The sequence below is a fragment of the Bufo bufo genome, chromosome 6 (genome assembly GCF_905171765.1).
Source record: "Bufo bufo chromosome 6, aBufBuf1.1, whole genome shotgun sequence".
NCBI lineage: Eukaryota > Metazoa > Chordata > Amphibia > Anura > Bufonidae > Bufo > Bufo bufo.
The window spans coordinates 355,490,444-355,505,023 of record NC_053394.1 but is presented as its reverse complement, the minus strand read 5'-3'; the positions used below and the strand labels follow the sequence as shown (position 1 = coordinate 355,505,023).

General features: G+C 46.1%; 1 protein-coding gene across 8 annotated transcripts in view; it reads left to right on the top strand.

Moving 5' to 3' along the window:
- EXOC7 (exocyst complex component 7) overlaps positions 1-14,580 on the top strand; it is a 69,967-nt gene that overhangs the window by 32,022 nt on the left and 23,365 nt on the right. For all 8 annotated transcript variants that reach the window (XM_040434663.1, XM_040434660.1, XM_040434664.1 and 5 more), the window contains 5 exons: positions 3,180-3,325; positions 3,402-3,554; positions 12,352-12,450; positions 13,680-13,742; positions 14,446-14,512. In XM_040434663.1, coding sequence (XP_040290597.1) covers positions 3,180-3,325; positions 3,402-3,554; positions 12,352-12,450; positions 13,680-13,742; positions 14,446-14,512 — 528 coding nt within the window. The remainder of the gene's footprint in view (positions 1-3,179; positions 3,326-3,401; positions 3,555-12,351; positions 12,451-13,679; positions 13,743-14,445; positions 14,513-14,580) is intronic.

The following is a 14,580-nucleotide window of genomic DNA, read 5'->3' as shown; positions in this document are numbered from 1 at the left end:
CAGGGGGGCACTCGCAGCGCTGCAGCAATGCGGGAGGTCACCAGCATTCTCCGTTGGGCGGAAGCCCACGTCCCGGCCCTATCTGCAATTTTTATTCCAGGGGTGGACAATTGGGCGGCGGACTTCCTCAGTCGCACCACCGTCGACCCCGGCGAGTGGTCTCTTCACCCGGAGGTATTCGAGGCCATTTGCCTTCGTTGGGGCATACCGGACGTGGACCTCATGGCCTCAAAATTCAATCACAAGGTCCCCGCCTATCTGTCCAGGGCCAGGGATCCGGGAGCTTGCGGAGCCGACGCCCTCGTTCTTCCTTGGCGAGGCTTCGCGCGCCCATACATATTCCCTCCCATCCCTCTCCTGCCCAAGGTCCTTCGGAAGATCGCGGCGGAAGGCGTCTCGGTGATTCTGGTCGCTCCGGACTGGCCCCGCTGGTCTTGGTATGCCGACCTCATGCTGCTCCTGGCAGACGCGCCCTGGCCGCTGCCCGCCAGGGAAGATCTTCTCTCTCAGGGACCGATCTTCCACCCGCGTTTAGGGTCCCTACGTTTGACGGCGTGGTTGTTGAGACCACCGTCCTGACACGTAGGGGTTTTTCTGCGGACGTCGTCCGCACCATGATCCGCGCCCGTAAGCCGTCCTCTTCTAGGATCTATTATAGGACCTGGAGGACCTTTTTGGGTTCTGTGCCGATCTGGGGATTCCTCCGCTCCGCTTTTCTCTCCCCACCGTTTTGTCCTTCCTGCAGAGCGGACTGGCCCAAGGTCTGGGCCTTAGTTCTTTGAAGGGTCAAGTGTCTGCGCTGTCCATTTTGTTTCAGCGCCCACTGGCCCCCCTTGGTCCTGTCAAGACCTTCCTTCAGGGCGTGGCTCACGCGGTTCCCCCGTACCGCCCTCCGGTACCGCCCTGGGACCTGAACCTGGTTCTCTCAGCGCTCCAGGCTTCCCCTTTCGAGCCTCTGTGGACGGTTTCCTTGCGACTTCTGTCCTGCAAGGTTATTTTCCTTGTAGCCGTCACCTCTCTACGGAGGGTGTCCGAATTGGCTGCACTCTCCTGTCTGGAACCTTTCCTAGTGTTCCACCAGGACAAGGTGGTTCTTCGTCCGGTCCCTTCCTTCCTTCCTTCCTAAGGTGGTCTCCGCCTTTCATCTGAACGAGGACATCGTTCTCCCCTCTTTGTGTCCTTCCCCTTCCCACCCGCGGGAGAGGAAGCTTCATCGCCTGGACGTTGTCAGGGCGCTCAAGGTTTACCTGGAGGTAACCAGCTCTTTCAGGCGTACTGACTCGCTCTTTGTGGTCCCGGAGGGGTCGCGCAGAGGGATGGCGGCATCCAAAGTTGCTATCGCCCGTTTTGTCAAGATGGCTGTTACTGAGGCTTATCTCGCCAAGGGCAACCCCTTGGTGTTACCGCTCACTCCACTAGAGCGGTCGGGGCTTCCTGGGCTCAGAGGAATCGGGCTTCTACGGAGCAGATTTGCAAGGCGGCCACTTGGTCCTCCTTGCACACCTTCACCAAGTTCTACAGGGTGCATACTCATGCGTCGGCTGACGCTGCTTTAGGCCGTCTGGTGTTGCAGGCGGCAGTTGATTGATGCCTCTGGTGTTGGTTGAGTTTGTTCTGGTCCCTCCCTTCTGGGACTGCTCTGGAACGTCCCATGGTTTCCTGTGTCCCCCAAGGAATATGGGCGAGAAAAGGAGACTTTTGTATTACTTACCAGTAAAGTCTCTTTCTCGCTCTTCCTTGGGGGACACAGCACCCGCCCTTCATTTAGGTTACAGTTGTGGTTCCGGCTTGGTTGCCCCCGTTGGGGCTCGACAGTTCTTTTTCCGGTTGGTGGTTATCTTTCACTACTTGGACACGCAACTGGCAGTCTCTTCTCCAGGCTGAAGGGTATAGCTGATGGAGGAGGGGCTTACAGCTTTCACTTAGTGTCACGCCTCCTAGAGAGCAGAGCTATACCCATGGTTTCCTGTGTCCCCCAAGGAAGAGCGAGAAAGAGACTTTACTGGTAAGTAATACAAAAGTCTCTTTTTTTTAAAATTGGTCTTTATTGAAAGTATTGGGCCATTCTGTCACAAAGGGTTAACTGTTTGTCTAGCTGTGTGAATTGTACTTTTCACGTTTGGTCATCTAATATACCTTATCTTTTAATTACTAAAAGGTTGTAAACACTTATTTAAGCCACATTATTATCTGTAAGATAAGAATTGAGCTATAAAGAAAGTTTGTGAGGTCAGAGAAAAGGAGCCGTCAGCTGAGCTGCCTGACGGTACAGAGTAAAAACACAAAGCATGCTACTAGAGAAACCTAAGGCTGCACAGAGACAGAGGTTAAACATTTTTTTTTTTTAATAAAGACTAATTGAAAAAAAGATTTTTAGCTCAAAATGAGTAAAATGCAATAATAAAAAAATTACCCCCCCAAATGTGTACATAACCTTTTAAAGGGCATCTGTCAGCAGATTTGTACCTATGACACTGGCTCACCTGTTACATGTGCGCTTGGCAGCTGAAGACATCTGTGTTAGTCCCATGTTCATATGTGCTCTCATTGCTGAGAAAAATTAAGTTTTAATATAGGCAAATGAATCTTTAGGAGCAAAGGGGGCGTTGCCATTACACCTAGAGGCTTGACTTTCTCTGCAACTGCCACGCCCTTTGCACTTTGACAGGGCCAGGTGTGATGACGTTTTCACTTCTTGGTCCTGTCAATGAAAGTGCAGAGGGAGCGGCAGTTGCAGAGATTTCAGAGGCTCTAGGTGTAATGGCAACGCCCTCGTTGCTCCTAGAGTCTCATTTGCATATAATAAAACTTCATTTTTCTCAGCAATGTGGGCACATATGAATATGGGACCAACACAGATGCCCTCAGCTGCCAAGCGCACATGTAACAGGCCAGCCAGTTTCATAGGTATAAATCAGCTGACAGATGCCCTTTAAAACCCACAATATGTCAACTTTTACTGTGTTTATCCTATTTATTTTTATGGGTGAAGTCAAAATCTGCACCAAAATCCATACTATTCCATGCAGATTTGCCTTGTGGGTTTGCTGTGGAAGTAATCAGCAGCAAATCCTTACAAAAACTTTGAGGTTCACTTGAGGCTTTCATACCTGTGGCATACAGTAGATCCAAGGCCGTTTCTAGCATTATAACAGACTTTTCTTTGTTGCCTCTTCCAGGGAAGGACGATGTGCTGGATTTTGAGATAGATACTTACGTTTACTGCATCAGTTCCTTTGTGCGTCTGGCACAGAGCGAGTACCAGCTTCTGCTTGATATCATTCCTGAGCACCATCAGAAGAAAACCTTTGATTCTCTCATTCAGGTCAGCCATGCTTTCATTGAGATCAGAGTGGTTGTAGGGCTCTTCCACATTCTCTTATCCATCTCCATTTATTTAGGAGACGCTGGATAATCTTATTCTGGAAGGGGAAAATATTGTATTGGCCGCCAAGAAAGCCAATTCCAGGCATGACTTCACCTCCGTGTTGAGTATATTCCCCATATTACGTCACCTCAAACTCACCAAGCCAGAGTTTGACAAAGTTCTTCAGGTAAGTGCAATCCGTTCCTCCATTTTTCCACTTAAAGGGGTTTTCCGGGGAGAAAACCACTTTAACTCGCCTCAACCAATCCACCGCTGCTCCAGTCCTAGCTCCTCTACACTTCTTTTTTTTTTTTTACTCGTTTTATTGAAGTATAACAAGTAAGACATGTTACAGATACAGATCAAGCATCATCATGGTTAGAAGTATTTTCCATACATTGAATGAGGTCCATTATACATATCAGTTACATTGTATTATTTATGCACGTATAAACATTTAGATTTTATGGTTTCCATCCAATAAAATGAACGTGACTTTCATTGATGTGTTTCTTATACTCCATCCTACATTTATCATGTGAGTTAGTCACTAGTATACATATGATGGTTAGTAACTGTCAGTAGCGAGGAGCACCAATTACCCCACACCTTCTGGAATTTTTCAGGACATTTTCTATTTTGGAATAGTATGTTCTCTAAAGGAATAATTTGGTTCACCAGGGATTTCCATTGGCTGACTGTGGGTGTCCTATCCACCATCCACCTCAGCGCTATCGCTTTTCTAGCAAGAAACAAGGTTTCTCTGAGGAAAATGCAAGTATGGCGTGTCCATATTTCATCTTCTATTATTCCCAAAAGGCACATTTTAGGGCACACCATCAACGGGCCTGCGACCATGGTAGAAAGAACGTTTATGGCCTCCGTCCAAAACTTTTGCACATCTGTGGCATTTACTATGAGATAATCTGCCCATTTTATGCAGTCTAGTAGGGGTTAAATAGCTCCTATGTAGTATGAACAGCTGTATCAATCTGTTATTGAGTGAAGGTGATACTCTTATAGGTGCTTTCAGCGACTCCCTCCACCTAGCCTCTGAGTTCAATAGGTTCAGAGCCACTCGATTACTCAGAAGATAAGTATAGAGGGCGGATAGAACACCCCTCGAACCCTGAGTGTTGAGTACACCTATCAATGGGTGTTTAGAGATAGATCGCTTGATGCTATGAAGTTGTTCCTGAAGGGCATGTCTCTTCTGTAGATATCTAAAAAATGTGGACGAGTAATACCATATTTATCCTGCAACTGAGTGAAAGAATATAATGTCCCATTGTCATATATGTCTTTTAGAGTGAGTATCCCATATTCTTTCCAGAATGAGGTCCCTTCAAGTGATATTAAATGTTGAAACATCGGATTATCCCACAGCGGAATAACGTCCGCTAGATCCCCGTATTGTCTAAACTTTGCCGCATTCCAGACCTGATGTGCCAATCTGGGTATCTGTAGAGCCCGTTTGTGGAATATCTTGATATCCTCCAAAATCGGCCACATACCGGTGAGATGTAGATGGTGTTCAGCGTTTGGCAAGGTGGACATGCTTTTAAGAATCTTAATTGTTCAGCCAAAAAATATAAATGGAAGTCCGGTAGAGCTGCACCCCCCTGTTGCCATGTTCTCTTAAGTGTGCCTAATGCCAGTTTCCGTCTGTCCTTACCCCCATCAGAGCATTCAGTCTGTCAAAGAAACCCCGGGGGATAGAAGTGCATATAGGCCTTTGGGAAGCAAAATCATTTTTATCAGGTTTAATCTCCCCATGGTCGAGATAGGTAGATCTCTCCACACCTTAAATTTGGTAATAAACAAGGGCTCTAAGGGGGCAATGTTTTTAGCATATGACATAAGGGGATCCTTGGTAATATGCCCAGGTATTTGAAGTGTTCTACCACCGTGAGGTTATTGTATATTGAGGGCCGCTCTGTCAACCACAACGGCATAAGGGCAGACTTTGTCCAGTTTATTTGAAGGCCAGAAAAGTGGCCAAATTTCTCAATTAAATCTATTGCTCTGGGGAGGGAATTCTCTACGTCATCCATGTATAATATAACGTCGTCCGCATATAACCCTATTTTATCCTCCCTTCCTCCCATGGCTATTCCTTTAATTATGGGATCCTGGCGTATTTTAATAGCCAGATACTCTATTGCTACCGCAAATAAAAGGGGGCATTGGGGGCTTCCCTGTCGTGTTCCCCTATTTAGTTGAAACATAGGAGTCAGAGATCCGTTCACTAGTACATTAGCTTTGGGTTTTTGATAAAGTATATGTATCAATTTGATGAATATAGGGCCAAATCCAAAACTTTTTAGTACTTCTATTAAGTAAGGCCACTCAACAGAGTCAAACGCCTTGGCGTGTCTAAGGAGGCCAGGGTCCATTGTTTATTCTTTTCCCTTCCTATTTGTGCTATAACTTGTGCCCTCCTTATGTTACTTGATGTGGATCTGCCCGGGATGAAACCGGTCTGATCTTCGTGTACTATAGAAGTTATCACTTTATTCAACCTGTTGGCTAATATTTTGGTAAGAATCTTGTAATCAATGTTTCATAGGGAAATAGGTCTATATGATCCACACTCTAGGGCAGTGATGGTGAACCTTTTACAGATCGAGTGCCCAAACTGTAAACCAAAACCCACATATTTATCGCAAAGTGCCAACACGGCAATTTAACCTGAGCACTACAATCCAATATAGTATATCTTTCATGTACTTTATCATTTAGTTATAATTGTCGGCCTACATTAAATGTGTCCTGGCAGGAAAAGTCTAAGGCGTATTGGTACCCACTTTTTCCAGGGTGTGGGTGCCCACAGAGAGGGCGCTAAGTGCCACCTCTGGCACCCGTGCCATAGGTTCGCCACCACTGCTCTAGGGGATTCTTGTCAGGTTTTAGTAGCACTAGTATTGTGGCATCATACAGTGACTCGGGGAGATGTCCCTGTCTTAGTGACGCTTCATACATTTTGAGTAGTTGTGGTCCCAATATGTCTATATACTTGGAGTACACCTCCAGCGGGATGCCATCAGGACCAGGTGATTTCCCCAGGTTCAACCCTTTAATGGCCTCTTCATCTAAGAGATCCCTGTCTTGGATTTCTAATTGTGGACACCTTATCTCCCTCAGGTAGCTATCCAAATCACACTGGTTATATGAATTGTGGACATATATAGGTCCTGATAGAATGCTTTGAATCTGTTTAGTATACCATGAGCATCCTCCACTAATCCGCCATCCGTGGTTTGTATACGCACCACTAATGGCGCCGCCGCATGGCTCCAGACTAAAAAAAATATCAAGGAGCCATTGGTTCCTAACATAAAAAAATTTAGGAGCCAAACTAAAAATTTTTGTTGCCAAACTTAAAATGCATATAATTACGGTATAATAAAAAAAAAAATCCCACACGTCTTACCTAGGGTTGTCACGATACCAAAATTTTGACTCTATTTCGATACCATAAAAAAGTATTGCGATACTCGATACCATGTAAAAAAAATAAAACACCAAAAAAGCCGCGTGCATTCCGCATTTTATGGAACGTCTGGACCATAATAGAACAGTCCTAACCTAATTTTTGTTGGGACAAGATGACAAAAAAAATGGCAAATTGCAAATTTTTTTTTTCTGTTACGGCGTTCACCGCATTGGAGATATTTTTAAATATTTTAATAGTTCACACTTTTTTGGGGCGTGGCGATATGTAATTTTTTTTATTGTTTATATATTTTATATGTAAAATTGGACAAGGGGGTGATTTAAACTTACGGTAATATTTTGGTGTTTAGTTTTTTTAACTTTTTTTTTATTTTTTATTTATTTTTTTATTTAATACCTATTTACCCCCTTAGGGGCTAGAACCTGGGATCTTTTCATCCCTTGTCCTATTCACCCTGATAGAGCTCTATCAGGATAAATAGGACATCACACTGTCCCTGCTGCCCTGTGCATAGTACACACAGCAGCATGGAGCTGACTATGGCAGTCAGGGCTTCAATAGCGTCCTGGCTGCCATGGTAACCGATCTGAGCCCCAGGATTACATTGCTGGGGCTCCGATCGGAACTGCCACTGCCACCAATGATTATAATACTTGGGGGATGGGGGCACACTGCACCACCAATGATTTTACTTTATAATACTGGGGCTGGGGGGGGGGGGTGTTCGGTGCACTGCACCACCAATGAATATCGTTTATGCGGGACCTTTCATTACGATAAAAAATCTAAACGAAGCATACAGACATGGAGAGCGGCGCCCAGGGATCTCCCTGCACTTACTATTATCCCTGGGCGCCGCTCCGTTCTCCGGTATAGGCTCCGGTATCTTCAGATTTTCGGCTCAACCGGGAGGAGCCTGCTCTTGTTCTCCTGGGCGTCTCCTTCTCCCAGGCTGTAGTGCTGGCCAATCGCAGTGCTCAGCTCATAGCCTGAGATGTTTTTTTCTCCCAGGCTATGAGCTGAGTGCTGCGATTGGCCAGCACTCCAGCCTGGGAAAAGGAGACGCCCCGGAGAACAAGAGCAGGCTCCTCCCAGTTGAGCCAAAAATCTGAAGATACCGGAGCCTATACTGGGAGAACGGAGCGGCGCCCAGGGATAATAGTAAGTGCAGGGAGATCCCTGGTCGTCGCTCTCCATGTCATCATACTTAGTTTAGATTTTTTATTGTTATGAAAGGTCCTCTTTAATACAAACGCAGGCTGCAGGTGCCGGACATATCCCATACCCGGCACCCAGCCTCTATGACTGCGCGCTGCGATCTGCCGCTATTAACCCCTCAGATGCTGCACCTGAGGGGTTAATAGCGGCGGATCGCAGCGCGCAGACAGAGGCTGGGTGCCGGGTATGGGATATGTCCGGCACCCGCAGGCTGCGTTTGTATTAAGCATAAACGATATTCATTGGTGGCGCAGTGGCCATAGCCCCTCCCCTCCTCCTCCCTGCTATCAGCCCATTGGTGGTGGCGGCAGCAGCGGTACAGGGGGGAGGGACTGCCTCCTTCTCCCCTGTGCTGTTGAGAAGAACATGTCAGAGCCATGTCAGTAATGTGAAAGCAGCAGAGGTCTAGGCGCAAATGGCGACAAGACTACAAAGTCTTGTCACCATTTAGCAATTCTAGGTCACATTTGCAACCATTTTGGTCGCCATCTGGAGCCCTGCGCCGTGTTCTTGTGTACTACATGTGCCAGTACTTTCCCTGCTTTATTACCTAACTCAAATGATTGCTGTTTGAGAAAAAACATTTTCCGTTTGCTTTTTTCTTTAAGGTATTTCATGTACTGTCTCCCTTTTTGCATCCACTTCCTTCTATTGTTATCTGCGGGGTCAGAAGTGAAACGAGACTCTGCTTCCTTACACTGAGTGTTCAATTCATTCTCTTTACGCTGAGTAGCTTTTTTGATGTAGGATCTAGATGATTTCAGACATCCTCTCAAATAAGCTTTCAGAGTTTCCCATACTAGCAACTCACTTGTTTCATCTACATGTATTTCCAGGAACACATTCATTTGGTCAGGTACTCTGTCATTATTCGCCATTAATGTCAACCAAAATGGATGGATGCGCATCTTATAACTTCTGGTTACTGCATAAGGTAGCGCGAGTTTCATCGTAACCGGTGCATGAGCCGACAGGCCCTGCGGTTCCTACTGTATGTCTATGAAGTCTAAATATGTATTTTCAGTGCCAAATATGTAGTCTAATCTCGAAAGTGCACCCCTTGACGGAGTAGAACAAGAATACCCCTCACGTGCAGGATTTTTCTCTCTCTTCATATCCACCCATCCCCTTTCATTAGTGAACCTGGCCAAGATGGTGACAAACGATCTCACACTGGGGCGGACAGCTGGATCGTGAAATCTATCCAGACGTTCGTCCATCACCATGTAGTAATCCCCGAAACATATCATCCTGACGTTGGGATATTGCGCAGCAAAACACGCCGCTGCCTGCAAAACAGAGATATTGGCAGGTGGAGGATTATATATATTCATTATAACATATGGGATACCATTGATCTGAGCAAAGACAAAGATATAACGCCCTTCAGAGTCTGTCATTTTTTGGTGCCCTTCCCACCGAATGGCTCGGTGTATCGGCAAAGATTCCCCTCTAGAATATGAGTTCCCATACGAGTTTTCTTTCCATTGCACCCACGGCTTCCCCATTCTCTCCCCAGTGTCAACCGTTAGATGTGTCTCCTGCAACACTAAAATGTGAGGGTGACCCCTACGAATATGTGCAAATACTGCCATTCTTTTCCTGGGACCAGCCAAACCTCTCACATTCCAGGACATCACGGTTAGGGCTGACATGGCCTTTGTTTAATTTTAGTGACAGGATCAACCCCTTTTGAACCACTAATGGGAATCATTACAATGTCCCATATCAATTGCGGATGTAATCGGGAACCTCTGTCTTCAGTATGTCCGCACCATGTCTCACAGAACCATAAACTAAACATGTAAAACGTAACTTTTTCAGTAGCTATGTAATCGGGGACCTGCATAGTGCAGTATGATGTTATACCTATGCAGGTGCCTGAGCAAACTCCCTTGACAATGGTAATATTTTCAGCAACTAAAACATAAAGAGAGTGCAATGATCAGTGCTAGCTATATACTTGGTAATGCAAACACAACTCAACACCCTGAGTCACTTATATTGTGAGAGACAACACCCTTGGTGTTTGAGAGTCCTCCACTAGACGACCAAAGACAAGGCAGTGTTCACCTATAATTTGGATGACTCTCAGTTAGGAAGTGGTCATCTTGGATGCTTAGTAAGCCATTCTGCAGCCTCTTGCGGGTCAGTGAAGAATATGGTTTTCCCGCCATCCGCCACTCTCAAGCGTGCCGGGTACGCCATCGAATATTGAAGATTAGCTTCCCTCATGCGTCGTTTAACTGCAACAAAGGTAGCCCTTTTTTTCTGTAACTCGGCTGAAAAATCCGGGAACAGTGAGATGGTAGCATTACCCACTGTGATGGTGGATTTGTTTCTTGCTTGGCTTAAGATAAGGTCTCTATCTTTCCAGTTGAGCAAAAGGGGTCTAGGAGGTGCCCCTGGTGGTGGGGGCCGCGCTGGGACACGACGGGCTCTTTCCACAGCATAACCCATTGAGAAATTAGCATCTGGGAATATGGATTTAAACCACTGCTCCAGAAACATGGCTGGATCGGATCCCTCTGTTCTTTCCGGCATACCAAGGATCCTTACATTGTTTCTCCTCGCTCTGTTTTCTAAATCGGCACATGTTTGCCTCCAAAGCTCCACTGAGCTCTCTATAGCTTGCACTTTGGCAGTGAGGGGCCTTGTATGATCCTCCAGTTCAGAGACTCTCTCTTCTGTGTGGCGCACTCTCTCCCTCAACTGCTGGACATCATGGCGCAGCAGTCCCAGGTCCACTCTGACTTCATCGATTTCACCAGTAAGTGATGACTGGCATGCAACAATCGCCGCCATTAGCTGTTCATGAGCCGTTTTTAGTGTAAACTCTTGCTCCGCAGCTTCTTCCATTTGTGACTGCAGCGCCTGGCCGCTTCGGTGAGGTGCACGAGGTGAGGCGGATGTAGCGGCGCCATGCTGGGGCTACCGCTGACTGGGCTTTGCTCGGTCCCTTATTATTCCTTCTCCCTCTCTTCCGACCGCAATGCACTGATCGGGGTAAATTAAGAGGTCGCTGGGTGTCGGGATGGCTCAGGATTATGAACGGGAGTCGGAGCAGATCTCGAGTGCGACCGTCCATGCCGGCAGTTGGCCACACCCCAGCTGCTCTACACTTTAAAGGCTTTTTTTTATTATTGTTTTGTACTCCTTTTGAGCTAAAAAAAAAAAATTCAATTGGTCTTTATTAAAAATGTTGAACCCCTTTCTCTGTACAGCCTTGAGATTCTCTAGTAGCAGATGTATTTTTACTCTTTTGGTCAGGTAGCTCAGTTGACGGCTGCTTTATCTCTGATCTCTCACCTTATAAACACTCATAGCTCAATTATTATCTTACTAATACGAGTGTGGCTTAAAGAGGACCTTTCACCGATTCTTACCCTATGAACTAACTATACAGATATGTAGAGCGGCGCCCGGGGATCTCACTGCACTTACTATTATCCCCGGGCGCCGCTCCATTCTCCTGCTATGCCCTCCGGTATCTCCGCTCACTAAGTTATAGTAGGCGGAGATACCAGTCCCTAAGTTATGGAAGGCGGAGTCTGCCCTAGCGCTGGCCAATCGCAGCGCAGAGCTCACAGCCTGGGAGGTTATTTTCTCCCAGGCTGTGAGCTCTGCAATGCGATTGGCCAGCGCTAGGGCAGACTCCGCCTACCATAACTTAGGGAACGGAGATACCGGAGGGCATAGCAGGAGAACGGAGCGGCGCCCGGGGATAATAGTAAGTGCAGAGAGATCCCCGGGCGCTGCTCCACATGTCTGTATACTTAGTTCATAGGGTAAGAATCGGTGAAAGGTCCTCTTTAACTAAGTGTATGTGACCTTTTAGTAATTTAGAGAGAAGGTTTTATTTGATGTCCGGCACAAAGTGATTCAGAACTGCTGAATATTTTTTTTAAAATGATTTTTAGCCCAAAATGACTATAATGCAATCATTTAAAAAAAATTGCCCCCGAAGTGTATTAGCTTTTAAGTCTCACATTGACACAGCCAGAAACATAGGGAAAGGCCTGCTCAGCCAATCGCTGGTCTCAGTGGTGACCTGCCTCAGCCAATAGTATGCTTTGAGGGCCTCTCCTAGCATTTCTGGGTTTGTGAGGTCAGGACAGGAAAAGCAGGACAAACGCCCAGTGGGTAACACCCAGTTTCCAAGTTATTCATACATTTTCAGGAAGAATAACCGAGGAGCAGCACAGATTTCTAAGAAAAGTTGCTCCAGAATTGTTATTTTATGAATAAGTATTTACTAAAACAAGCATGCCATGAGAACTGTTGAATCCTCTGTATGTTCCTTTTCTAGGGTACGGCTGCCAGCACCAAGAACAAACTTCCAAACCTTATTACTTCTATAGAGACGACTGGTGCCAAAGCTCTGGAGGATTTTGCAGACAGTATTAAGGTAATTTGGATTGTAATTCCATCTCTAGGACATGGACTAAGAATTGTCAAATGCCCAATGCCTATCTATGGGGTGATCATTCACATTATATTAACTCCGACTGAACCAGCCGACCATCTAATGTGTTTGGTGTGTCCAGACTATCCCCCGATGTTGGGGGGGAAGAAGGGTCAGACATGTTGGATTTCTACTTGCCTGATCCTTTTTTTTGTCCAAAAGAGAGCTACGCCTTGACCAGTGTTAGAGGACCAACCTCCAGAAAAGATGACAAAGGTTGGTTGACAGCACTCTTGTAGATTAAATCCTTAAAAGGGTTATCAAGGAATAAATATTGATGACCTATGCTCAGGATAGGTCATTAATATTAGATCGGCGGGGGGCCGACTCCCTTCCCCCTCCTCGATCAGCTGTTAGAAGAGGCCAGGCACTCTGTGACCACTGCGGTGTATTCCTAGGCCAGTGGTGGTAAACCTATGGCACGGGTGACAGAGGCTCGGCTCAGAGCCCTCTCTTTGGGCACCCACACCCTGGAAAAAGTCTATGATGATCCAATATGCCTTAGACTTTTCCTGCCTTTCATCAGCGCAGGGCGCACTATTAACAGCACAGGCAGCGCATTGAATGTAGGCAGGCTATTATAGCTAAATGATAAAGTACAGGGAACATAGTATTCAGGTTACATTGCCGTGTTGGCACTTTGCGATAAACAAGGGGGTTTGGGCAGTTGGTCTCTAAAAGGTTCACCATCACTGTTCTAGGCCATGTGACATTGTGGTTGTGCTTGGTATTGTATCTCAGCCCCATTGACCTTGAATAGGGGTTAACCTGCAACTAGGCCAAGTGACTGATGTATGGTGATGTCACATGGCCTAGTTGCAAGTTAACCCCTATTTAAGTCATTAGGGCTGAGATGCAATGCCAAGCACAACCACAATGTCACATGGCCTAGAACAATGATCGTGAACCCCTATTCAAGTCAATGGGGCTGAGATGCAATACCAAGCACAACCACAATACAATGTACGGCGCTGTGCTTGGTAAACTGCAGGGAGGCCATTGTGCTCACCAGAGCTACGTTGACCACCAAGGCTCCCTGAAGCAGCTGAACGGCGGGGGTGCCGGGATTCGGACCCCTGCTGATGTAACAGCATTCATCTATGTTTTATTTTTGAACCACGTATTAACCAAGCTGATGTGTGAGATTTTTTTATTTTTATTTTTTATCTTAGAATGATCCGGATAAGGAGAACAGCATGTCTAAAGATGGCACCGTGCATGAACTTACCAGCAATGTGAGTAGCGGCTGTTGTGCACATATTAGTGAGTGCACTATTATTATTATTATTTTATTTTTTTCCAAAAATGTTTCATTCAATTTTTGCAAACCAAAGGTTCATCATTTTACTGGTATTAATCTTGCAAAAGAATATAGGACACGTGCAGTAATTTCCCAGCATCACCTTCTGTGTTTTGTGTGGAGCTTGCTCCAGTGATTTGCATTCTATGTATAGTTTTTCCATAAGGCACTAAACAGTAATTTGTGAACTAACCCTCCCAAATATTGAGAACATGGCAGTAGAGGAGGTCGGCCTAGCTGTAAGTTATGAGGTAGAATTGTGAGCGCAGCTCTGGAGCATAATACAGGGCAATCCAATGATTTTCCTTGTCCTTTACCTTTCTGTGGAAGGTAAGAAGACGCTAAGTGAGTGGTGGTGGTGGTGGTGATGCTTCTGAGGGGCAGCTTTGCAAATGCAAAAATGGTATAATTTAGGTGTGCCTCCAATTATATGGGAAAAGGATTATAGCACAGGAGGGTCCACGTGTTCCTCATAACTGTATAATATTAGGATGCTCCTAGACTCCCATATCTGTACAGAGAACCGCACTGTAGGACGTAATAGGATTCTACAGCACTGGCTCCTGTACGGTATACTGAGCCTCGCAGACTCCGTTGGGTAGAAGTGTTCACACTCTTCTGCATTGTCTTCCATCCAGGCCATTCTCTTCCTACAACAGCTTCTAGAGTTCCAGGAGACTGCAGGAGCCATGCTTGCTTCACAAGGTAACAGAATTCAGCGTCTGAGGGGTCACGTCCATGACATTTCACAAGCGCCAGCATATATATGAAAA